The 27,353-nt window shown below is 40.8% G+C and overlaps 2 protein-coding genes across 10 annotated transcripts in view; one reads left to right on the top strand and one right to left on the bottom strand.

The window, feature by feature from the left end:
• PsGEF (Protostome-specific GEF) overlaps nucleotides 1–27,353 on the top strand; it is a 516,326-nt gene that overhangs the window by 279,012 nt on the left and 209,961 nt on the right. For 8 of the 9 annotated variants that reach the window (XM_072297125.1, XM_072297127.1, XM_072297130.1 and 5 more), the window contains one exon: nucleotides 19,218–19,385. The exons of the other annotated variant lie outside the window; for it this stretch is intronic. In XM_072297125.1, coding sequence (XP_072153226.1) covers nucleotides 19,218–19,385 — 168 coding nt within the window. The remainder of the gene's footprint in view (nucleotides 1–19,217; nucleotides 19,386–27,353) is intronic. 9 annotated transcript variants of the gene reach the window in all.
• LOC140223968 (uncharacterized) overlaps nucleotides 2,531–27,353 on the bottom strand; it is a 112,534-nt gene continuing 87,711 nt past the window's right edge. Inside the window, exon 2 of the mRNA XM_072296586.1 lies at nucleotides 2,531–8,443. Within this exon, the coding sequence (XP_072152687.1) occupies nucleotides 2,531–4,159 (1,629 nt within the window). The 5' untranslated portion in view covers nucleotides 4,160–8,443. The remainder of the gene's footprint in view (nucleotides 8,444–27,353) is intronic.

Here is a 27,353-nt window from a genome sequence, read left to right as displayed (position 1 = left end):
TCATCAGTATTGTCAAAGGTAAGTTTCTCTTATCATGAATGATTGATACTATCATTTTGGTTTTCAGTGAAACATTGAAGGGTGAAATATTAAGAAACAGCAACTGACTCGCTACATCCAGGTTTGAGCGTTGGATTGCCGGAGCGTGTTCTGAATTAATAAGTAACAATGTGTACCATTACAGCTTTTAACATGATCCTTAGGCACTAAACAGTTGATTTTCAAAAGAAACTTACCTTCAAATAGTGACGGAAGAGTAAAAACTCATGAAAATGGCTAAATACTGAGCTAATGTCCATGTCTGTTATCACTAAGCAGATGTAAAGAATCGCCCATTTAATACAGTCTTCCTGAAAAATAGGGTTTATCCCGTCGGTTCTCATTTATCTAATGAAGGTTTTAACCATTTAAACGTACGAGGAATCCATTTCTGAATTTCATTTTGTTCAAAAAATCATAGATTGACTTGATATTTGCATTTGAAAAGCGGCTGCCAATTCCTTATGGGAAAATACATTGTAAGTGATGAAAAGACCAGGTCTGCCGCGCGATGTTACGTCACAAGTATAGCGGATCCGTTACCGCGTAAAAGTGACCGTTTCGAATGGGTCGGTTCCAAAAACAGCTCTTTTTGAGTTTAAGAGGTTATTTCGAGCTTTTTTAGTATAGCGCCATCGTTCTTTTGGTGAAATTTGCCATCGGAATCACTTCACGATTCGCAAATCCCCGCACATTTTGCAACAGACCCATTGGTATCGGAAATATGATGTCGCGCATTTTATTCCGTCGCAACCCTTTGATCGCACTTTCCAGCCTTCAAGGTAGGTATTTATCTTCATACAGCTTTCTTCCCAAGCCTCATTCTTCTTCTGAGTGAGTACCCGACGGACTCTTGCTTGAGCCTGTCTATAAATGATCTTATCCTCCAACTTTTGGGGAGAGAGAAACTGATGATATCTAATCCTTTTCACATTTATTTCCTCCTCTACCTCCGCATCCCACCAGTGCGGTTTTTTGTTATAATATTTTTGATCAAAAATCCCCAGGGCCTCCGCTGTCGCCGAGTGAACGGAATTCTTGATAAACTCATACCGCTCTTCCATACTGTCATCGCACGTATTTCCTAACTTTTCATCTAGGCAGGCGCTTTGCGTACAGAGCCTTGACACTCAGATGCTTTAGGCTATCGATGTTATACTTAACTTGATGTGCGCGTTATGTCGCTCCGGTTGTTGATTGTTGTCGGGGCCTTAATCCCTAATTTAATTTAAATATGAGAAAAGCTACCAAGAGCGCGCGGGCCTGGCTTCAGCTCCCTTGAGCTGGGGTTCCTAACTAACACCGGGCTCGAGCCGGGGTCCCTACTCTGCAGTTCACCGGGCTAGCCGGGGTCCCTAAACTACTCTCCGGGCGAACCGGGGTCCCTATCTAAACTTCTCCGGGCTAACCGGGGCTTATGAACTAATACACCGGGCGTACCGGGGATTTTACCTGTGACACCGGGCGTACCGGGGAAACCTTACCTTGTGAGCTCTGAAATGCCGGGCGGAACTTGCAGCTGTGGAGCCGTTGACTGCTACTTGGTGACTGGCGATGAAACTGCACTTGTACTGGCGTGCACCTAGGACCTGGGTAAATCGGCATCCCGCGCCCGGCATAGGACTTTGGAGAACAAAAAATACTTCTTAGAAAATAACTTAAATACCTTTAACCTTGGAACCTTCTTTGCTTTATTTACATTTATTTACAACTCTGGGAACCAGACAACTTATTATTTTCCTTTTGTAAACAAAATAAAATGACCTTAGTACAACTTAAAACATCTTGGCGACGCGAGCGCTCTCTAGGGCAGCGCCGCTGAAGCTGGCCGCGGCCGGCGTCGCGGCGCGATTAGCTGTGCGCTAGACGGCCCGGCGCGGCAGCAGAAATTACGCGCTAGAGGCGCGTACATACCAGCGCCCCTTGAAATAACCACGTTATTTCAAAAATAACAAAAAGGCTGCTTCCGCAAGAAAAGAAAAAACATCATCAAAATATGCCATGCGAGGAACTGGCTGTCCGTAATAGCCTCGATGGCTTTTCAATAAAAGGCTAAAAAGCTGCTTTAGCGGATGAGCGAGGACGAGACGCGAAACCTCTAGTTTTATGCTTGAAACGTAGGTAGCGCGCTTTACGCCGCTCAATTCCAGATAGGTCTTCCGTGGTAGGATTAGCGGTCTTGGTTACTGGCAACCCAACATTGACACCCTCATTGGCGCGTGTAAAATACGCTGACGCGACAGGACTGGATCCTTCTTTGGCGGGACACCGTCCAGTTATAACCCAGCCAAAAATGCTATCCAGCGCTACCGGATAATCCGGAGTGTGTGAGATTCGCCTACCCGTGTAAATGTACGGAAACACGTCAGCGCCGATGAGAAAGTCAATTTCTCCAGGCTTATCAAAATCCTCATCCGCCAGCTTAAGTTTACTGTACTTTTTACGAATATCAGTTCGCACTTGCTTTGTAGGTAATTTACCAGTGATTTGATCAATTACGATGGTTCTGGTCTTTAGCAAGGGTTGTTTCTTCTTGCAAGGTCTGATCAAACAACATGTGGCACCGGTGGCAGTGTCGACGCGGTGATCTCCTAGCCCATAAATAGGTAGCGGGTTCTTCGGATTCGAGAGCGAGTCCCGCCCTTTTTGCAAACGCTTTTGTGCAAAATGATGTCATTGCACCACTGTCAATTAATGCCCTTGCCTTAAAAAACTGCTTATCTCGTCCCCTCACCATGAGTGACGTCGTTCCCAGGAGCACTGTTGTGGATGCACGCGAAGTAAGTGCAACATTTGTCCTGGCCCTGGCTTCGTGTCTGTGCGTGGGAGAGTTCTCTTCCTCGTTTTCGTCGCAAGATGCGCCTTCATCGTGCGTCTGTGCACAATGTGTTGCGTGGGCATCAGGCGCTGATCTATTTGGGAGGTGAATCAGGGTGTGATGCATTCCTCCGCATTCTCGACATCGCCCTTTTGAGGTGCACTGGTATATGCCGTGTTTTCCATCAAAACAGTTGAAGCAGAGTTGATTTTCCTTAATTGTAACTCGTCTCGACTCTGGAGACTTTGCCAAAAATTCCCGACATTGTGCCAGTTTATGCGCAGACCGACACAACGGACATTTGGGAAATCTCACTGAGGAGCCTTGCTCCGCAGAAGCATCGGCCCCTTTGGAATTTTGGGATTGCTTCTTTTCCGCTTGCGTTATGTCCTCAAGTTGTATGCATTCTTTTTCCAAGAATTTTAGAATCTCCTCAATTTTTGGAAAATCTGTGTTGACGCCTCTGTAGTCTTCAAGACGTGTGCGTAATTGAAAAGGAAGTTTTCTCAAAATTACTGAGACCAGAATATCGTTACCATCCATTACGTTTCTTTTTAGAGAGCTTAGCGCTTGGGTATGCTCCCTAAAATTTACTAAGAATTTTGTGATAGACGTCGCGTTGTTTTTTACTTCCTCTAAATCCAATAATTGACCGATATGGTAGGAAATCAATCTGCGCTCGTTGTGGTAGCGAGCTCTCAGAAGATCCCATGCCACCACATAATTTGCCGCCGTAATTTCTAAGCCCTTAATTAAACTTAGAGCATCGCCTTCTAAAGTGCTGATTAAATATTGGAATTTTTCCACGGCGCTCAAGGAGGCAACACCGTGAACAGCAATCGTGAAAATGTTGGTGAAACTTAGCCAGTCTTCGGATTTTCCCGAGAAATGTTTTAGCTCGAGTTTCGGCAATCTAACGGCAGGTCGCGCTGCGGGTTGGGCTGGCTGCAAATTTTGAGCTGGCTGTTGCTCGAGTGTAATGCCTTGCTCTGTGAATTTGCATTCGATTTTTTGAACAAGTCCCTCAAAAGCTGAGCTAACTTGGTTCACCTCGAGAGCTTCTGGCTTGGACACATAAGTGTTGTACTCTAAAATTTCCCATTGAACTGTGTCAAATTTGCTTTTCAACATTTGCAACCGATCCAAAATTGCTCGATGCGCGCTGAGTTCATCTGGCTGTAGCTGTGACACCGTGTTGTAGAAGGCTTGGACTCTACCGACTATATCCTCTCTTTTACCTTTTGAGACCGCCAGAGCGCGCTGTGCCTTGCTCAGCTGTGCGGGCTGCTCTGCTGACGTCATCCTTAATTTTTTAAAGTGTGAACAAAACAAAAATCTTAATTCTTTGTTTCTCAGCTACCTCTAAAAAGAAATGTGAACCTTGACTACCTTATACCTTAGTACCCTTTCCTGAACCGTTCATAGGCTGAATCCTTCTAATCAGCTCGAAAGCCCATATGTCCAGGACTAATTCATTTAATCGACTCGAAGGACCATTATGTCCAGGACTAATTCATTAAATCGGCTCGAAGGACCATTATGTCGGGGCCTTAATCCCTAATTTAATTTAAATATGAGAAAAGCTACCAAGAGCGCGCGGGCCTGGCTTCAGCTCCCTTGAGCTGGGGTTCCTAACTAACACCGGGCTCGAGCCGGGGTCCCTACTCTGCAGTTCACCGGGCTAGCCGGGGTCCCTAAACTACTCTCCGGGCGAACCGGGGTCCCTATCTAAACTTCTCCGGGCTAACCGGGGCTTATGAACTAATACACCGGGCGTACCGGGGATTTTACCTGTGACACCGGGCGTACCGGGGAAACCTTACCTTGTGAGCTCTGAAATGCCGGGCGGAACTTGCAGCTGTGGAGCCGTTGACTGCTACTTGGTGACTGGCGATGAAACTGCACTTGTACTGGCGTGCACCTAGGACCTGGGTAAATCGGCATCCCGCGCCCGGCATAGGACTTTGGAGAACAAAAAATACTTCTTAGAAAATAACTTAAATACCTTTAACCTTGGAACCTTCTTTGCTTTATTTACATTTATTTACAACTCTGGGAACCAGACAACTTATTATTTTCCTTTTGTAAACAAAATAAAATGACCTTAGTACAACTTAAAACATCTTGGCGACGCGAGCGCTCTCTAGGGCAGCGCCGCTGAAGCTGGCCGCGGCCGGCGTCGCGGCGCGATTAGCTGTGCGCTAGACGGCCCGGCGCGGCAGCAGAAATTACGCGCTAGAGGCGCGTACAATTGTCGCCTCGATCGTTCTGCGACACCCGAGCGGGAAAGGCTACATCCGCTCTGCGGAAATAGTGGTCACTACCGCAGGAGAGTCCTCTGCATACTCTCACCTGCTGGATCCTCCCCACTCAGCATGATATCGTAAAGCAATGTTGTTATTTGCTGACATACGTTGATGTAATGTTACTAATATGGATGGAATGTTAAATCAGTATTGTCAGGATAAGACTGACAATATCAACATTGATGTAAGCTTGATAGACCGGCAATCAAGGAGATGTCAAGATGTGTCAACCTGATAACAATGTTGACGGGGGAATATCAATATTATGTATGATTATTGTAATGTTACTTCAACCTTACTATCAATGTTGTTGCAATGTTCAGGCAAGTCCCTGGCAGTAGCACATCAACATTGATGCAATCTTACCCCATTCTTACTAAGTAGAGTCCCTTTATACCCAGAGTTAAGACAACTCACTTTTGGTTGGGCCAGGGTTGGGCTGAAAGTGGCCTAAAAAAAAATCCAATTCTGATTGGTTCTCGCTCATGGAGGCCGAAACGAGTGCACCAAGATGGCGGTACCTTGAATGTGAACAAGAATAATGAAAATATTACCTATAATTGTGGTTTATCAAGAGTAAATTGTTATTGCCATCGGTCCAAAATGAAAATAGATTAAGAAATTATTCACAAACCAATCTCATTTTCTTTTTAATTGATCAATTTGTTGATGTTGTTGTTTTTGTGTGACAGACATCGCAGGATTCCTGATCCTTATCCCTCAATATCATTCGTTTCGGCCTCCATGGCCAGCCAAGGCCGGCTGCCAGTCAGCTGATAATCGAGTTGTCTTAGCTCTGGGTATAAAGGGACTCTATTACTAAGATGGGTATAATATGGCTGCAATGTTGATGTGTAAGATGTGCAATATTATACTAAGATTGTATTAAGGTTCTATGCTGAGTGGGCCTGTTTAATGAGCACGTAATCAATGATGGATCTTAAGCCGCGGGTAGGTTGGATCCAAGTATATTTGTGAATATCCCTATTGTGTTGAGCTGCGTTGCTAAAGTCGCCGGAGAGCTCTCCGGAGTTACCCGGAGACGTAAACAACCGTTGTTCTGACTCCGAAGGCATTACCCGGAGACTTGCTCCGTCATGCTACGTCAGTCTCCAAACTGCTCTCCAGCTCTCCGACCTCTCGAGGTCGGAGAGATACGTAGGCTGACGTAAGCATACGCGTTTAGCATTCTCGCGCCTTTTTTTCTGCTTATGCAATGAGTTTTAGAATTTTCAAATATTTAAAGATGAAAGTGTTTGTGGATTTCATTTTTAACTTTGGGAATATAGAAACTTAACCTAAAATTGAAGTGTAAACAAAACAGAATCCGGCGGACCCAAGAACGCGGAGAGACTGGAGAGATGACGTCAACCCTCCGGGTAATTCTCCGAGACTCTACGCTCCCAGTCCTCCGGAGAGCTCTCCGGCGACTTTAGCAACGCAGCTTTGGTAGAACCCATTTAATACTTTGAATTTCCTCTGGTCGCAAACGTCGATAATGCGGCTTCCGTTGTCGTTCACCGTAACTTTACCGTTCGTTTTATTCCATTTTAAATTTTTATTAGTAATAACTAACTGTATTAAGATTAATTATTTAAAGCAATCTAAAATAATTTTTATGTACTCCCAAAGTTAAACAGTAGGCACAAAGACTATCTATTTCCGAAGTGAATTTTTTTAAAAGTAGTTTTGTAGGCAAAGATTGGCCAATGAAGGTTGCACTTGTGGTTGACTCAGCCATCTCAGGCATTTTATGGAGTTCCTCCGAATCGAAAATAATGGGAAACATCACAGCAGACAATAAATTAATGATTGTTTCTTTGCCTATTTATGTGACCATGATTTTTATTAAAATCCTGAAGGCAGACATACCTATTAACTCAGTTTTGAATGCAATATATGCTTTGCATTTGAAATGTCCACCTCTGCTATGGCAAGCAGTATAGGTTCAAGTTATCAACCTTTCAAGTTCAAGTTACCTATTTCGGATGGTAACATGTGCAGCAGGTGATAAACGTGAGAGGTTGGCAACTGCCCTTTCTCATTCGCTCCCACGCTCTCCCATCCGGAGTTCCCGCCATTTTTTTTTTTTTTTATCTTACGAGCTCCATGTAACCTAAGACATGAAGCAAAGGACAACACACACTCCTTACGGAGATGTATACCACGATTGATTTTTAATTTTTTTATTATTTTAAATTCGTGTATGGGTGCTGATCAAAAGTCATCCTCGCGCCAACTTTTTACGAGGCACCGTTTTTGCACATTCTGCGAAAAGAGATCCCCCATTTCACCTAGGTAATCGAGTACGCTTCGGGTCGGTCGAGTGTGTGTAAATCACGTAAACACGCAAACCAACCTGCATCGGAGTGACGCAATCCTCATATCTCGGATTCTACACGCCTTTTCTTTCCACCGTCCATACAAGTTTCTTTCCCTCTCTCCTACCTACTCTATTGTCCTCACCAGACAGACAAGCACTGCAGTTTGATTCTGGCCGGCTTGTCCTGGATATTACCGGAACTTCAATATCGTACTTTGCAGAAATGGTGGCTGATAAAATGATGGCGCAATGATAACTTTTGATCAACATCCATACACGAGCTTAAAAGAATATTAAATTAAAAATCGATCGTGGTATAAGCATCCCCACAAGGAGTGTGCGGGGTCCTTTTCGTTCATCAATTGTTGACGAAATCCGTAAAGTTGTCCTGCGCGTTAACGAAGTTGATATTTCATCAACCAGTCAGATCCCGGTGGTCTGTTTTCAGGACTGTTGATGGGTTTCAATCTCTTAACCAGAATCGTCAACAGGTTCGATAACGTGGTTTGGAGCACGTTTATAATTAACCGTAAACTGTTGAAGAAAATTAAATCACATTTAATTACGGGTGATTTGGTGGGAAAGGCTAGGGCGGGGTGGGCTACGCACATTTGATCACAGACGGAGAGCGAAAATTTGTTTTTATGACGTACTAGCTGGCCCCACGTGCTCCGCACGGGCAACACTCACGTTCGTAAATACTAAATTCAGTTCATATGTAAAGTTTTTATTAATATCAATGAATATTCTTTAATGAAAATCGACTAAGACACAAATGCTGCTTTATTTTATTCATGCAACAGATTTTTAAAAGTTTTCAATTTCCTCAACAATAGATGTTGCAATACATTCTAATGATTTCGTTTCGTTATGATGTATAACTCTTGCATTAAGAATTGTATACCATTTTTCTCCCTGGACTTCCGGTATATTCGAATTGTATGCAGTAATGTACATCTGAAAGAGTAAAGCGACGTCGTTAATTATTATGTTATAAGACGCTAGTAAATCTGTTAATATGGCTATGATAAAAAGGTTAATACCTACGTTAGTATGTTAATAAGATGATAGATTTTTTACTTTTCAAGGCATCATAATGAATCGAAAGAAAGAAAGTATTAATTCACAGTACTAGTTTATTGATGCATATATTTCAGATCAAATTCCAGTTATAGGTAGTTAATTTTACTTGCGAAAGAAATTTATTTGGTTCATTATTATAATGATTTGTAATATTGTCTTATACCTATTGTTTTCAATTATTCCTGCAGTGCTTTGCAGAAAGTGGATTTCTGTCTAAAACAACCCTCTTAAAAATTTCTCATGGGAATGACATGTGATCACACACATGCACTCTCACGGAAATGGCATGTGATCACATACGCTCTCACGAGAATGGCATGCGATCACATGCGCTCCCAGGGGAATGATATGTGGTCACATGTGCTCCCAGGAGAATGACACGACATCACATGTGCACCCCTAGGGAATGGACACGGAAGCCCGTGAGCTCCCGTGGGAGCTAACATGTGGCCCATGCGCTCCCATGGGAGCCGACATGTGACCCGTGTGTTTCCATGAGAGTGTAAATGTGACCCGTTTGTGCTCTCGTGGGACCTCTCACGGTGTCTCGTGGATCATCATAGAACTTCAGGGAAAATGCCATGGGCCTATACAGGGTGATCCAAAGGTCCCTTCCACCCCCTCTAACTTTTTACCTAATTGAGGGAAAGAAATGAAACTTGGGGGATATCCCTAGGTCAAAGGGAGCTACTTTTTGGCCCCCCTAAAATGTTCAGGGGGCCCCCTTGGGGGCGGGGGGGGGGCAACGGCCCCCAACTTTTAATTTTCAAATGGGAAGACCCCCTTTGTGATAGTTCGTTTGAAAGAACATAAAAAAAGACAACTTTTCGCGCAAACCCGAAGTCAATATCTCAAACCGTTTCAAAATGGCGGCCGGTTAAAGTTCAAAATGACCGAAAATTCACACCGGTTATTTGTCGATGGATTTGCGCGGAAATCGTTATGTAGGGGTATTTTGACACGAGAAAAACGAATTTGACGTTAGATTTTCCAAAAAAACCAAAATTCCCAAAATGGCCGCCGGTTAAAGTTTAAAATGACCGAAAATTGTCACCTCGGTTTTTTCCTGATGGATTTGCCTATAACTTGGAATTTGAGAGTATTTTGGCATAAGATAAACAAATTTGAACTTAGATTTCTAAAAAAATAAATTTTTGGTCATTTTGAACTTTAACCGGCGGCCATTTTGGAAATTTTGGTTTTTTTGAAAATCTAACGTCAAATTCGTTTTTCTCGTGTCAAAATACCCCTACTTACCGATTTGGATTACGTTTCATTAAGCCATAGCTCATTTAGCCACGTGGCAAAATGCAACAAAAAATGTTGCATCTTGCCACAGATTTTAGGTGCTATGTGGCTAAACGAAACAAGAAAAATTAGTGTGGCAAACGTGGCAAAGTGCAACAAATTATGTTGCAAATAGCCACATGGCCAAAGGATAAAACCAGGTATATACATTGCAGCGTTATCGAACCTAATCGAAACGAACTTGACCTAACCTAACCTAACCTAACCTAACCTTACCTAACCTAACCTAACCTAACCTAACCTAACCTTACCTAAGCTAACCTAACATAACCTAATCTAACCTAACCTAACTTAACCATACCTAACCTTACCTAACCTAACCTCACCTAACCTTACCTAACCTAACCTAACATAACCTAACCTAACCTAACCTAACTTAACCGTACCTAACCTTACCTTACCTAATGACCTAATCTATGGAAAAAGACGTACTGTGGTCAATAATTCCTCCGGATACTTTCCTATTGGTAGATTTTCATGTATTTCAGCGTAAAATAGAATCAGTATTGCATTGGTCAATAGTGGAGGATGGTAAAATTATTAAAATAAAAATTGTTTTCAATACAAATGGTTGTTTATACTTTTAATCTATTCCAGATCTTCAATTGAATAACTTACACTGCAGTAAAATAAGAATGGAAGGATAAAGAACAGTTTTTTTCGGTGAATTTGGTAGGCCATTCCAAAGACTGTGGCTAACTGCGACAATTTTTGTTGCATTTAGCCACACTAATTTTTCGTGTTTCATTTAGCCACACAGCACCCAGAGTTTGTGGCAATTGCAACGAAAATTGTTGCGGTTAGCCACGTGGCTAAATGAGCCGTGGCTAAATGCACAGATACCCCGATTTCCGCGCAAATTCATCGACAAATAACCGGTGTGAATTTTCGGCCATTTTGAACTTTAACCGGCCGCCATTTTGAAACGGTTTGAGATATTGACTTCGGGTTTGCGCGAAAAGTTTTCTTTTTTTATGCTCTTCCCAACGAGCTATCACAAAGGGGGTCTTCCCATTTGAAAATTAAAAGTTGGGGGCCGTTGCCCCCCAAGGGGTGCCCCTCTGAAAATTTTAGGGGGGCCAAAAAGTAGCTCCCTTTGACCCTGGAATATCCCCCAAGTTTCAAATCTTTACCTCAATTAGGTGAAAAGTTAGAGGGGGTGGAAGGGACTTTTGGATCACCCTGTATGTGACTGCGGTCCACCACAGTGGAGCATCACAGAACTATATTCATTGGAATTGCATACAAGACCTTACGGCGTCCTACAAAGACGTCACTGAACTTGGGAACAGATACAGTGCGAAAAAACAATGCGTTTTTATCTACTTTAGATGCTTTACAAGCTATGCCCTGATAAACATTTCCCCTGGGAATGGACACGAGAATATATGTGCTCACCTGAGGAATAGCCAGGAAAGCTCCTGTACTCTCAAGGAAGTGAACAGGGGGTCACCTGTGCACCCACGGACGGGAGTCTGGGGATCTTCAGTCCCGTCCCTCCGTCCCTCCGTCCCCACGCGTCCGGTAGCTTTAAGGTGTGGTTGTTGGACTTCCGGCTTTTCGGTTGCTTCTTTTATGTTATTCATTTTCAATCCATTTTATTTATTGATTGATTTTGTTATTTATTGATTATTTTATTTATTAATTTTTGTATTCATTGATCATTTTAATTTATTGATCTTTTTAAATTATCGTTTTTTATCATTGATTTTTTTATTAATTGATTAATTTTCATAATATTTTTCAGGTGCGTTATAGCCAAAAGATGCTATGGAGCCGAATAAATTCAAAACACGGTTCGAAACGATTCAAAAGTTGGGGGAAATTGTGCCCCCCATTTCACTACCCCCCAAGGATGGCTTGGGGAGCTTCGGGACCATCAAAGTCGGATACCTTGGGGCCAATTACCTGGTAAACCTCCTTTATCCGGAGAAGCTGCGTTAATTTTTAACTAAATGGAAATTATGAAGGGGGCCGCTGTCTCCCTCTTTAAGGGATCATTTTTGGGTGTAAAAAGGTCCGATTTGAATTTTTAGGGGTCGATTTCACGTGTCACGTTGTCACGTGTTCAATTTTCCGTCCTTTTCAATTCTAATGAAAGCTAATCGAAATTCGATCGAGAACCCCGACTTAAGATCGTGACCGCCCCTCTTTACCCCCCAGGGAGGCTGGGAGGGGGGTTGAGACCATGAAATTCGGATTCCTTGGGGTCAATTCCCTATTCAATCCCGCGATCCCCGACTTCGTCCGACCTAAATCAACCGAGAAAAAGGCCTTGTACGGGTACTCTGGGACACCGTGTTTTTTTGGCAACCAGAGGTGATCCCGGATTAGCTGCATACCTTCAACCAATGCTAGGCGCGACTTCATATTTTGCTCTGTTGGCGTAATCCGTAAACAAATCAGGAATAATTATTAAAAATCCGAGCATTCAAAACACGTACCGATTAAACTTCTAACCGCTTCGTCAGATCCTGGTGCGATCTTAGCACGCGTGACTATCCTAAGCGTCTGTTTTACAAAGGGTGAGTGTGGTTTGCGGTCCGCAGTCCGTTTACCGGTATGCGGTAAAACAACGGAATTTTGTAGTCCAGAACCGGAGACACGCTCTTATGAATTTTCTGCGATAAATGGTAAAAAAAGCTAGAAGAGTATAGGCGTATGAACGGCAGTGGTATATACGTTGATTATGCAATTTCATAGCGTGTTTTCTGTTTCCATGGTTGCGCCTGACGCATCAGCTGATGGTATTGTCATTGCTGTAAATTTCTATTTTTAAAATTTGTTATTTCGACTGAACTGCTCCCTAATCCGTGCCCAAAATGCCGTCACTACTAGCAGAGCCATAAAAAAAGAATTGGCCTCCGGCCAATTTATGCTCGGCACAAGCGCCGCGTACCGGTGCTTCGCGCCGGCATGTGGGGGGGGGGGCTTCGCCCTCCATCATCGTGCGAGGATCGCACAACACTTTCTCGCTTTTGCCGGCGCTCCGCGCCGGCATGGGCACTTTTGCTGGAATATTTAGAATAATACTGCCAATTTCACAAAATCATAAAGTTTAATTGGAATTTTGATCGCAGGATAATAGTTATGAAATTTTTATTCAAACCACTGAACTTTATTGTAATTGTCTTCGTGATATGTGATGAATTCATATATTCGGACTCGACTTGTCGATATTATGAGGCATCTTCAATTAAATATGCAGTTGATTAATGATGCCTCCTATTAAAGACGGCATTCCGTAAAAATCTTAGCTTTTCTACGATTCATTAAGTTCCATTAGATTCATTGACATCATACTTCAGATACAATTATATATTCTAATTTTCCTTAAGCGCGGTGAAAAGCCATCAAAAATCTACTTTAATGGGTAGAGTGACTATTCGATGTTTAAATAGTCTTAAAACTAAACGGTTTTCGCTTAGCATCGCCCAAATTTTAAATTTGGCGGTCAAAATCTCTCTAATGATAGTTCACCACCCGCCTTCCCAGAGCGCCACCTCTTTGTCGAAGTCAAAACATCAACAACACAAACAGTCCGTGATAAACCTCAGTGCAATGATATGTAAACAAATTCGAATTGTGTAATCATTATTCATTAAATCAATCATGTTTGTGCAGTATTATTATGTTATACTTGTGTTCAGTACCTTGTAAAAGTAACCGCGAAAGATGGAATCCGCCGGGATTCTAAATTCATTAACAACAAACATATGAGTTCCTAATAAAGATCCAAGTGTCAGTTCTTGGCGTTAGCTTGATGATTCATAGTACCTATGTAATGTGAGTACCTAATTGGTTGTCTAATTTTGCTTGGTGTATACCTACGGAGTAATTTTGGAAATAGTATATGATGCATTATATAATGCATTTGAATTCCTGGGTTTCACCTGACTCAAAGCGTTTGCTGTTATTATCTAGAAGAGTTCCGACTCATTTATCGGAGAATTGAGCGTTTCCTATCGGCCCCTCTGCAATTATGAGATTAGTCCAAAGATCCTTTAGGAACTTAAATTAATGACTCAGATGGTGCTTTTGAGCCAACTTTCAAAGAATTAAAGACATTTTTTCAAAATCTACCGTCCATGAGCTCTCCGTGTGACCGAAGTGCTCTCCTCGCTATATGACGCGTAACCCTTCAATTTTTAGTTTAGTCCAAAGACCTCATAGGAACATAAATTAATGAACCAGGTGGTACTCTTATGCCAACTTTCGAAGAATTAAAGGCATTTTTTTTTCAAATTTACAGTCTTTGAAAATGAGCTGTTTGTGTGATGTCTCGGAGCAAAGTGCCTTACATTTGGGCCTCGTAATCCCTTGAATTTTGAGTTTAGTCCAAAGATCTTTTAGGACCTTAAATCAATGACCCAGGTGATGTGCTTGATGCCCACTTTTAAAGAATTAAAGGCATTTTTCAAAATTTACAGTCCCTCAAAATGAGCTTTCCGTGTGATTTTGCTGAAAATGGACCTTTAACCCAATTTGACCCTAGCCCCCCCCTCCCAATTTTAGCGTACCCCAAAATCGTTTGACGTGCATAAGGAGACCATAGATATGGTGTTTTGTGCCAATTTTGAATGAAATCGAATAGATAGTTTCTGAGATATCGCTGTATACAGATTTGGGATCGGACGGACGGAGACGGACACACATTTTTTCAAGTATGGTTATTTTGACTCCTGGGACCTTAAAACGTATGGAAATGATGATATTTCAACTTTTTTTTTTTTTCTTTCTTTCTTTCTTTCTTTCTTTGAGGATGACAGTACTTCCTCTCTACCCTATGGGAGCGAGAAAGTAAAAATATTAAGGATTAAACACGCAACGTAATTCGTACTGTTGCCGTGGCATGTTTCATACATGAAAGAAATTATTAGCAATTTTAAACCTCCGGCACCGCGGTCATTCCCAAGCGGTCTCCTATCTAAGTACTAACTACGCCCGACGTTACTTAACCACCTTGATCGCCCGAGTGCCGCTGCCGTGGAGCTCCGGAGGCTCGCGAGCTAATTGAGGATAATTTAGCAAGCATAAACGTCCCCAGCGCGGGGCCGATTTCATGATGGAAAGCAACGATTATCTTGGAAATTTCTACATTGCGCAGTTTCAAAGAAACAAAAATAACAAAAAAATATATCAATTCTTGGAAAGAAAGAATTGAATAACACAAGCAGTGAACTCCAACACAATGTGTTGATAAGGCGCGTCATTAATTCGCACATATCAACCCCTTTAGTCTTCATTTACAGAGATTTCAAAATAGGCAAGCAGCACAACTAGAGTACCTGTATAGCGAGAGTATACACAGATGTGAAACTCCGAAAATTCATCAGGCCTTCACCGATGCCTCCGCGAATAAAGTTAGGGCCCAGAAATGCAGCCAACCTATGAATTTCAAATGTCCAGAGCGATTGAAAAATACAATTGTTACGAACCGTCGTTTATAAAGCATGTGATTGGCTTACTTTTTGCACTATTTAACTTATTTTTGCGAAAGAACGCTCATTTATGTACATTCTTGGCCATCTTGGTTAGAATTGAAATCTGTAGGCTGGTAGTGAAATTTCGTGTGTTAGAAGGTGCTCAGAAGAGTGGCTGCACTTTTGGGCCCTAAGCTCTCCATCAAGCGATCCGTCCATTCTCTCGCTATAAAGGTACTCTAAGCACAACAAGAGAAATCACGATCCAACATTGCGAGGTCAACGACACACCTTGATGAGACCGTGTATTGTGAATAGAGAAAGCCATTCGAAAGAGTTTAAGTTTTTTGATCTGCCTCAAGCAAAATCTTGTAAAATTCTTGAAGAAAAGTGCTACGAAATAATTCAAGCGAAGAAAGGAAAAATTCTGTAGAACTCCTGAAAGATAAAGTCGATTTAAAGGTATTTTGGGGCTAAAATATCCAAATCACCGGAATTATAAATCCCGTTGTATTATTGAAAAGAAATTGACTTGATATAAATACAATTGCTTTAAATGTGTCTTGATTTTGTTATTTTAAACGTCTTTCCATGGAAAGCAGTTCAACCATGTCCATGCTTTATTCATTCATGAATTGAAAGTAAGCAATCTACATCTCGAAAATCTACCGATTTGCCGTTAAAAATTGCAGAAATTTGATATACCAAGTCGATGCACCCACTCGTTGAATTTACCAACCGATTTTGTGAGTGCAAATAGGTATATAAAAATCAACATGCTATAGTCATTTTGGATGCATTTATTTTTCATGAAACAATGATAATTTCAATCCCGAAAAACCATTAATTTTCCGTATAAAATCTAAAAAATCAAAATATGTCCACTCCCTGGCGTGAAAATTAGATTCTACGTGTGAAAATGCTCATTTATCGATATATGCTGAACAGAAACGATTTGTGAATACAGTTAGAAGTCCAAGGCTCCATTAATTTAACAGAAAAATAAAACGGCAAAAATTAGATCGGATTTTAGCCGCTTTGCCCGCCTCTCCTCGTTATTTACAAACCGTTCCTATACTTATCGAAAAAATTTTCTCACAGCTTTGAGTTATTATCAGCTTCCATTTAAATCCCGGTTTGATGACCGAATCGGCTGCCCAAAAAGCAAGCGATTTTTGAAAGGTTGCATGAGAAATTCGTGATATAAACGGCTCTCAGGAAATCACCCCATGGCTAAAATTGGTGGTATAAATGTTTGAGAAACATATTTAAGAAACTAAGGCATTACACTATGGAGTCAATTTCGTTTTAATAATATAACAGGATTTACTACCGGTTTTTTAGCTATTATAGCCCCAGAATACTTTTGAAGTGGCTTTACTTTCCAGAATCTTGACCGAATTTTTTTTTTTGCTTAAACGACTTAAGAGACACTGTAGTTAAAAAATATAAAGAATTTTCGATTTTGACCAAAAAAAAATGTTCGTTTAGGCACACCGTGTATTCTGTGGAGTACTGCTGCTATTCAAACCTTGTCTTCACGTTAAAATTCTTACAAGGAAGCCCCTTGCAAGAGGCGATTTTTTTGTAATTTCTCCCAATTTTTTCTCCGTTATATAATTGAAGTGCTTGTCAAATTCTGAGGTCAATTACATTTAATTGTAATTTATACATTTCTTTTTTTCCCTTCATTTTATTTTTCGTATGGAGAAGTTCCGTTGATTTCTTCGGATTTTGAGTACTGTTACTTCTCTTCTATTCGGCAGATTTTTATGAATGAGACCTCTTTTAATTCGTGTTTTAACGGAGAGTAAGGAAAAAATTGCTAGTAAGTAAACGCGAAACAGTTTCTTCGAAAATTGGACGAATCCTAGCGTGACGGTAAAATGGTTAATCAAGCGTAAACAATCGGGCGAGGGTCTGGGTCGGGTCGCTCGGGAAGAACAAAGAAACTGCCTCGGTTTCTGGATAGTGGTCCGGTGTGCAGGGAGAAGAAGGGTAAGTGGATTTCTGTAAAAGCGAATGATTTCTGTATGTGTTATGGTTAGCACATGGTCTAATGAGTTTTGAGGCTCATAACAGAATGCACTTACGGCTGTCCTGGCTGGCCCTGGCTATCAGAGCAGTGGTACCAAATTTTGAAAAGCATAACATGGGTGTAGATATCCGTCGATGCAACTTTTTAAACAAAACGGAGGAGTGAAATTCTCATTCGAAGAGTGCCGAACTGCTCAGCAATTCTCGAATCAGTTCGTTTGCTTCTGCATATATATGCATATTTTAAATTAGCGGGGAGCATTCTTAGGTTTTTTTTTAAAAGAACCAAGTGACGTAGACTCTTGGTATTTATTGTACATAACATAGAAAGCCTCAGAATGAGAATACAATTTAAATCATAATTATTGACAGGTTAGTAAACTTCTTACACGCTTTGGAAAATCTCAGAAGTTCGCGGTAGTCACTTTCCGGTAAGGAACTAAGGGACTCGGTTATTGTATCGAGTGGTGGGTCGAAACGATCGCGAAGGCGGTATACTACGTATACGTGCCATAACAACCGAAAAGGCGGAAGTCCAACAACACACCTCAAAGCTACGGGACGCGCGGGGACAGAGGGACGGGACTGAAGATCCCCAGACTCCCGTGGGTGCACAGGTGACCCCCTGTTCACTTCCTTGGGAGCACAGGAGCTTTCCTGGCTATTCCTTAGGTGAGCACATGTGATTTCGTGTCCATTCCCAGGGGAAATGTTTGTCAGGGCATAACTTGTAAAGCATCTAAAGTAGACCAAAACGCAGTGTTCTTTCGCACTGTATCGGGTGTGTTTCGAAATTTCAAACTTCCCCGCTACTAAACGGTCCATGTCACAAACATTTTTCGTCGTTTTAGACCTTAAAATGCTTATCATTTCTTAAAAACTCAATGGATCTTGATGAAACTCTGCCACTTTTCAACCCGAATTTAGGTGCGTCAGTAGACACCAAGATCGTTGAAATCCGTGCCGTCGTTTGGGCTGCAGTCAAATTCAAACCGAATCAATTTTCAGATTTAGGGAGTTATGTGTGTCTATAGTTGGCTGCCACCTTTTTCTTTGGACGCCATCCACTGTTGTCGAGTTTAGATTTGTCCGGAGGTGGCTACCACCACCCAAAATAGGTACTCAGATTATCAGAAACATATTTGACTGAAATCGTGGGTATTTTTTTTCCTCATAATTTATTAGAAATTTCGTGACATACAGTTAATGACAGTTCAAAAATAGTGTTAAATGAAAAATGGCATGTGAATGGACAATGTACATGAGATTTGGCATGGAAATCGGGGTGGAATGCACGGAACGCGGGACGTCTTCATGAGACTGGCATGGAAATCTTGACTATTTCAAAACCACCAAAAACCCCAAAAAGGTAAATGTCCTGTCAAAACTTGAGATCTCAGCACCAGATCATGCATTCAAGAAATTATGTTGCTTTGTTCTCCTTCTAAAGTAAAATCAGGAACGGAGATTTTGAAACACCGCAAACAAAGCATGTAATATGGGAGTTCCACCGTTGGAATGTGATGATCGCCTCCGCTTACAATTCCTTGTCCGGTAGACAGACGTATCATGCTACCGAAATAAGCGCGTATGGAAGTGTATCTCAACTTCCGCATGATCATCGGAAAGTATGAGAATTACGTAATACAGAGCGCATCTAAAAATTAGACTCGTCTGTCCGTCAGAGGAGTGACTTATAGGCAATTTAGATTGCTGCGACGGAAATAATACATACGTTTTGGTCTAAGACCGTGACAAATCAACGAAATCCTCATTGGAAGACTACCTATCTGAGCCTCCCCCCTCCTACACTCTTTTCTCCTGATTTTATTTTCTTGTTCATGAACTAATTCGCTCTTATTGTTTTTTATCCATTTCAGATCAATTCATTATGTAGTGCTTACCGAAAATATTGTATAGGAATTAAAAAAGCAGACTGTTTATTGGTTGAAAAAACAAGGAATAGAGAATTTATGAAACTTTTAGCCGAGCCACCAATTCCAAGAAAGCGTCCGGATTTAACCACATTTTTGCACAAACCGTTAGAGGTAAGCAAAAACTTATCGATGACCAAAGTGCGACACCATACATACAGGGTGATCCAAAAGTCCCTTCCACCCCCTCTAACTTTTTACCTAATTGAGGTAAAGATTTGAAACTTGGGGGATATTCCTAGGTCAAAGGGAGCTACTTTTTGGCCCCCCTAAAATTTTCAGGGGGCCCCCTTGGGGGCGGGGGGGGGCAACGGCCCCCAACTTTTAATTTTCAAATGGGAGGACCCCCTTTGTGATAGCTCGTTTGAAAGAACATAAAAAAAGACAACTTTTCGCGCAAACCCGAAGTCAATATCTCAAACCGTTTCAAAATGGCGGACGGTTAAAGTTCAAAATGGCCGAAAATTCACATCGGTTATTTGTCGATGGATTTGCGCGAAAATCGGTATGTATGGGTATTTTGACACGAGAAAAACGAATTTGACGTTAGATTTTCCAAAAAACCAAAATTTCCAAAATGGCCGCCGGTTAAAGTTAAAAATGGCCGAAAATTGTCACCTCGGATTTTTCCTGATGGATTTGCTTAAAACTTGGAATTTGAGAGTATTTTGGCATAAGATAAACAAATTTGAACTTAGATTTCTAAAAAAATCAATTTTTGGTCATTTTGAACTTTAACCGGCGGTCATTTCGAAAATTTTGGTTTTTTTTAAAAATCTAACGTCAAATTCGTTTTTCTCGTGTCAAAATACCCATACATACCGATTTTCGCGGAAATCCATCGACAAATAATCGATGTGAATTTTCGGTCATTTTGAAATTTAACTGGCCGCCATTTTGAACCGGTTTGAGTTATTGACTTCGGGTTTGCGCGAAAAGTTTTCTTTTTTTATGTTCTTTCAAACGAGGTATCACAGAGGGGGTCTTCACATTTGAAAATTAAAAGTTGAGGGCCGTTGCTCCCCTAAGGGGGCCCCCCTGAAAATTTTAGGGGTGCCAAAAAGTAGCTTCCTTTGACCTACGAATATCCCCCAAGTTTCAAATTTTTACCTCAATTAGGTAAAAAGTTAGAGGGGGTGGAAGGGTTTTTTGGATCATCCTGTATAGGTATACTTCCGTTTGCGGCAATCTAGACTTCCTGTCATTTTTTTTTCCTTTTGAAGAAAACTCAACTTGATATCTTGAAGACCGCTTTCATTTCTCCTTCCTATTAATAGACTATCCAGTATGAATTTCAAGCTTTCATAAGCTGACTTTTAGTCCTGCTCTTACTCACTAGCCCCCCCCCCCCCCCCACACTTCCATTAAAAAATATTTCATCGTATTGTAAGTGTTTTGTGAGTCCAAAAACTAATTTTGTAAGTCACTTCAAACGGTTCATATAAATAGGTAACTATTATTCTAGGCAGGGGGGGGGGGGGGGTCGAGAATTGGTAACTCCCCTTTTTTGTGATCGATAAACTCTAACAACGCAACGTTTTGTATATGTTTTGTACGTCCAAAAATAAATTATGTAACTGAAGGAGGGATATCGATAAGGGCGATAAGTGAATCTGGTTTATGCAGGTTTTCCAAGTTAACTCAATGCAGTTTACGGAAGTAATCATGATTTGGTTCATAGTTCACTGGATTTGTGTTAAACGGTTGCCTGAACATAGGTCTGCAGGCGCATTTCACCGAAAAATGCGTGTTTTCCTATCACTCCGTGGCTTTCTCGACACCGAGTAAATCGTCTGACTAAAATGAGCTTTTCATATGTTTAAACTTATAAAATCAAGTCGACACATAATTTTTTTAGAAATGAAGTGGATTTCATTTAAATTAAGTTACTAGAAGAGGACACATTTTAACCCTGAATTGGTGTCAGTTAGATGGTGTGCTCTAGGAGGCCTAAAAAGGCCCTTATGGATATCTCTCCTTTTAAAGGGGCTATACAAAATCTTAGGGCTGGCCCGCCCCCCCACTTTACGATCAATAAATTCTGACAACGCCAACGTTCGGCAAGTGTTTTCTAAGTAAAAAAAAAGTTTGTGACTCAAATTTTAAGTGGAGGATACGGCTTCCTAAAATTTTGGCGTCGCCCCCCCCCCCCCCCCCGGCCATTACTTCGCAATCGATAAATTCCGACGACGCTCTCTTTTCTTTAGTTATTTAAACGTTTTGTAAGTCCAAACACATTTTTTTAGCTCAATTTTTGAGGGGAATACGGCCTCCCAAAATATTGGGGTCTATTCCGCCCCCCCCCCCTCACCACACTGCAATCGATAAATTCTTATAACGCTAACATTTTGTAACATTTTTAAGTCGTTTTCTGGGGGAACAGCTTTGAAAAAATTTGAAAAACACCCAAAATTTTTGTAACTTAACTTTTGGAGGATACAGCTTTCCAAAAATATCTGGTTAGGCACGGCAAGGTCCCTAAATGATCAGGGTCAATTGTACCATTCGAATATCTCGCGCAAAGACCACTCATATTTAAATAATTTACCATAAAATAAAATTGTACTTCCCGCTCTTTTGTAACGGGTAATCACCGCAACCGTTGCATGGATCTCGGTGCGGTTGTTCCGATGCGATGGTGTGCACCATGCGCTCGCGGAGGTCAGCCACTAAAGGACTTTATCACTTGATCAGTTCTCTCCTTCCGATGAAAAATAAGGCCAGTAATTTTCTCCAAATTTATTTTACGGGATACGAAGATAAAGAAGTCCATAGGCGTCGCCAAATTGTAGGCGGATTAAACGAGAATTTAACTTTACAATTACAAAGGATGTTCCGTGAGCAAAACCACCTCATGTGAACATTTAAAACTGCTTTGGAGAGGATGCCGAATGAAAAATATAAGATCGTAATCCATCCAGATCGCACACTCTCTGGTCAACATCCGCGTAGATATAATGCTGTTGAAGTAACACAATAAAAGACCGGTTTATCACTGAAAGCCTATGCGGAGGCACTTTTATTCATTTAAAATACTTATACAATTTGATTTCTAATAAACAACTTATACAACTTACTTGGCTGCGATCATGAGCGGATATAATAATGTTGATAAGAGGGGTAGATGACCGATGAGGTTCGGCACACCGATTGATCAATGATCGGCGGGAAATTACAAATTCAACATGCCTCCTTAATTTAGAAACTGAGACAAAAAGGCGAGGTTACTAAATTACAATCCATGACAGTCAGTTATAAAGTAATTTAACAGTTTTTTTTAAAAAAAATAAAGAAGGTAATAACGTACGCATTATGAATGACGCATATTATCTTCCCTTGGTAGAGTTCTTTTCCAAGGAAAAAAAAAGTCTAATTATACGATTTTAAAAAAAAAAGGAATACTATGCGAGGTACTATACGACTTCTTGAAGGATGCCCGTCCTTCAACAAGACCGCAAGAATCAAACCAAAAGGAAAAATTGCGGGCACAATTTTCCGATTAGTTTTGCTCAGAACTAGCTAAAGAGTTCTTGTCTTAATCTAGTGCATAAAATCATTAAAAGTTTGAGTAAGATTTGATTTGTGACTGAAGAGATTACAATTGCGTTTTTACATATTTAATATGCCTCCTTGATTTTTGTACGAGATTACTAATTACATATTGTTCAGTACGGCATTTTTAAAATAAAGACAGGAAAGACTTGACATCATTTAATTTAAGGTTCAAGATTCAATAAATTTCTGAATTTTTGAAAATTAATTTTGCCCAATGCTTTAGTAAGAATATCTGCTATTTGTTGTCAGCTAGACACTTTAACAATATCTATTTCTTTCTTCTGATAATAATCATTTACATAGGTAATGTTATCGTACATCAATGTTTTTTTAATTTTTGTGAAATTTACTGTTTCTGGCAAGTTCGAAAGCACCTTTGTTGTCCTCAAAAATTGGAACAGGATGATCAAAATTTATTCCTATCTCAGTTAACAACCCTTTGATGGGTAATAGTTCTGTAACGCATTCAAAAAGAGCATAGTACTCTGCATGAGAAGTGGCGATCGATATGACTTTTTGTTTTTGAGATTTCCAAAGTATGGGCGTGTCGTTTATTCTTATCAAAATTCCAAAGGTAGATTTACGATCAACAATATCTGAAGCAAAGTCTGAGTCTACATAAGCGTCTAATTTTACATCACCATTTCCATTGAATTCAAGCCTTAAGTCTCGGGTATAATACAGATATTGCAGAATTCTAAGAGCATATTCGTAACGTATTGGCGAACAGGCATTTTGAAATCTGCTTAACAAATTTACTGAAAACGAAACGTCCGGCCTTCTGCCATTTGCTATATAAAGTAACGTGCCAATTCTATAGTTAATAGATGTATTAGTATTATCAGAGGGCATTAGTTTTAAATTTTCCTCCATAGGGGTGGCATAATCTATACTATAAGCTCCGAGACCTCCTAATTTTGCGAAACTGGTAACGCTTAGTTCCAGCGTTCTACCGGGCCGATTTTCATGATTTTTGCGGCTATCGACGTGCAATTGTCTCTAGATAAGCCAACTCTTTTCAGATTTTCAAAATATGGCCCAGGTTTTTTTATATTACGTGGTAAAGTTGCGAATTCTCCCATTTAAACAATGTAAATTTATACTTTTTGTCATAGTTCGTTTGAGCGTTCTACCGGGCCGATTTCCATGATTTTTGCGTACATCGACAGGTAATAGGCCCTAGATGAGCCCGCTGTAATCAGATTTTGGAAAAAGGACCCAGGTTTTTTTTAAAATCACGTTATAAAAGTGAGTGAGTTTACAGATTGCTCCGGTACTGCTACCGCTATGCGCGGGAGGATGCGCAGTGGTCGAGGAGGTTGGGCAGTAGCTGTGTAGCCTGCGCATCAGCTCTATACTTATCTACACAAGATTCGCACCTCCTCCCTCAAGACGAGCGGTGGCCGAGTCGTCTAAGACGTCGAATGCGTCCACTTAGACTACGATGTGGGTTCGATTCCCGACTTTTGATATACTTAATTATTACCTGATTATCATTGTTCGTTGTTTTACTGCAATACTTCATCAAGCAATCATTCTAAAACGCTTTCTTTTGACTTCAAAAAATTATTTTTTTCTTTATTCATCAAAACCAAAAATTATTTCATTCTACAAGTAAAGTATACATCATATCGTAATTTTTTAGGGGGAAAATAAACCTAACACTGATAGGAGGGTAAAAATAGGGCCGCGAAGCGGCCCATTGATGGCGCGGAGCGCCTTCAGGGGGTTGGGCCGCGTAGCGGCCAGGGGGCGTAGCCCCCTAGTTTTTACTATCGATTACACCAAACTTTTCTGCTGCACTGATTATGTAATCTGTTTGGTTCATAGTAAGTTTTCGATGTATTAAGTCATGTTCCATTTCTAGTCCTAGGTAGCGTTTTACAGGTCCTGAGTCTGTCATTTTGAAACGTTGAGAAATTATTTTTTTGACATAGTTGATCAGTTTTTCATTTGAAGATAAAATGAGAAGATCATCGACGTAAAGCAGAACATACACGATTTCTGTACCGATTCTTAAGAATTATAAACAATAATCATAACTTGAGCGTACAAAAATATTTGAGAACATAAATTCGTGGAAACATTCATACCAATCTCTTGGTGATTCTCTTAGACCACAAAGAGATCTATTTAGTTTTAAAACTTTGTTTGGATCGATATTATAGCCTGGCGGAGGATAAACATAGACATCACCTTTAACTTTGCCGTTCCAAAAAGCAGTTTGAAAATCCATCCGATGAATCATTACTCTATATAAAGCTGCTGTTCCCACTCACTCTGCCCCCCCTAGAGAAAAATAGGCCGAAGCGATTCCCTTTAAAATTGGTACACGCTTAGCTATTGTAATGAGGAGTTGATTAAAATTATTCCCATTCAAATATCCGCTGCCTCGGATGCCCGCAAGAGCGAAAAGTTATTTCTCCATATAGTATTACATTGGAGATACGCGGTTGTTTACGCGCATCGCACCGAACAGGTTCAATCCTGTTGCGTGACGTCACTGCCTTATAGACGAAATTTAAGGTTTTAGGAAGTATTTTTCGACGAATGTTTGTGGAAATTGGTAAGCGGGGGTATTTTTCTCGGGGGATCTCGAATTTTTGGTCGGATTTTCAAAATCTCAAAATCCAAGATGGCGGCCGTGGCCTAAAATGCTAAGTCGGCTCCTGTTTGATTGATTTTCGTGAAACTCGGAGATCAAGGGTACTTTTCGACGAGAAACTCGAATTTTTGGTCAGATTTTCAAAATTTCAAAATCCAAGATGGCGGCCGTGGCCTAAAATGCTCAGTCGGCTCCTGTTATATCGATTTTCGTGAAACTCGGTATCCAGGGGTATTTTTCGACGAGAAACTCAAATTTTTGGTCAGATTTTCAAAATTTTCAAATCCTAAAGATGGCGGCCGTGGCCTAAAATGCTACGTCGGCTCCTGTTCTATCGATTTTCGTGAAACTCGGTATCCGGGGGTATATTTCGACGGGAAACTAGAATGTTTGGTCAGATTTTCAAAATTCAAAAATTCAAGATGGCGGCCGTGGTCTAAAATGCTACATCGCTTCCTGATATCGATCGATTTTTGTGAAACTCGGTATTAGGAGGTGTATTTCGACGGGAAATTAGAATTTTAGGTCCGATTTTCAAAATTCAAAAATCAAAAATGGCGATCGTGGTCTAAGTTGTTATCTTGGCTTCCGATCCATCGATTTTTGTGAAATTCGGTATTAGGAGGTGTATTTTGACGGAAAACTCGCATTTCTGGTCAGATTTTCAACATTTCCAAATCCAAGATGGCGGCCCCGCACGAAAACGCGGTCCGGACTCCTAGAACATCAATTTCTGTAAAACTTGGTGAAAAAGAAGATTAAGACATAGATGTTGTCTCCTCATCAATGTTAAAAACTGTGCGGGGCGGTGGCGGCTCGCGGAGCGAGTCGCAAGTTCGTCGCGAAGCGTAGAACTGGGGTCCAGGGGCACTCCCCGGCTAGACGTGTCAGCTCGCAAAGCGAGCTAATCACGACTAGTTTAGTTATAAGTACATGCAAGAGCTAAAACTATTTTCAAAGAACATAAACGGGCAACTGTAGAAAAAATTGCTTCATATAAGCTAGAATGTTGCTGGTAACCTTGTGCGATAACATCCCAAGTAGCATTTTTCAACGGAAAAATCGCGATTTTATCGCCGATAAAATCGCAATTATCCTCAATTTTATCGGCGATAAAATCGCTAGGATCATCAACATCTGAGCGATTATCCTCGATCTTTTCGCGATTTAATTGCGATTTTATCGGCCCGAAAAAATCGTCAAAAAAAAAGGAATTAACGCTGTTAGCCGATTGCCGTTAGGTTTAGCCGTCAGGTCCTTTGACGAAGACGAGCGTAAAATCCCCGGAGCCTCAGCGGGGATTCGAACCTCAATCGCTACGGTGGAAGGCCAGCACTTTGCCACTAGGCTATGGTCGCCACATGACTAACGAGTGCGAATTGAAGCCCCTTAGGTGGATCGTCGCTTCGCAACATTACAACTTTTGTCACTGCGTAGACTGACACCGAATTTTCATTGGAATTTTTTTTTTATTTTCCCTCCTCTGTATTACATTTCATACCTTGAAGTACGGTTGGTAAAATAAGGTTCTATTGGTAATCTCATCATTTTGTCTCTGTAAAATTACCAATAGTAGTAAGATGGCAAAGTTACCGATGGACCTTGGTCCATATTTTTTATCGACTGTCGTAGAATTACCGAGATAAAATGGTAAAGTCACCGGGAATTGATTACCTACCAATAAAAGTGGTATTCTTACCTGAAAAAATCAGTAAAAATACCGGTTTTTAGGTAAGCTTACCAGTCTGTCTTTGTAACATTACCAATGATTGATAAAAAAAATGAGATGGTAAAGTCACCGGGAATTGATTACCAATAAAAGTGGTATTCTTACCTGAAAAAATCAGTAAAAATACCGGTTTTTAGGTGAGCTTACCAGTCTGTCTTTGCAACATTACCAATAATTGATAAAAAAAATGAGA

Source organism: Bemisia tabaci, chromosome 2 (genome assembly GCF_918797505.1).
Source record: "Bemisia tabaci chromosome 2, PGI_BMITA_v3".
NCBI lineage: Eukaryota > Metazoa > Arthropoda > Insecta > Hemiptera > Aleyrodidae > Bemisia > Bemisia tabaci.
The sequence above is the reverse complement of the archived record's forward strand: the minus strand, read 5'-3'. Positions and strand labels throughout refer to the sequence as shown.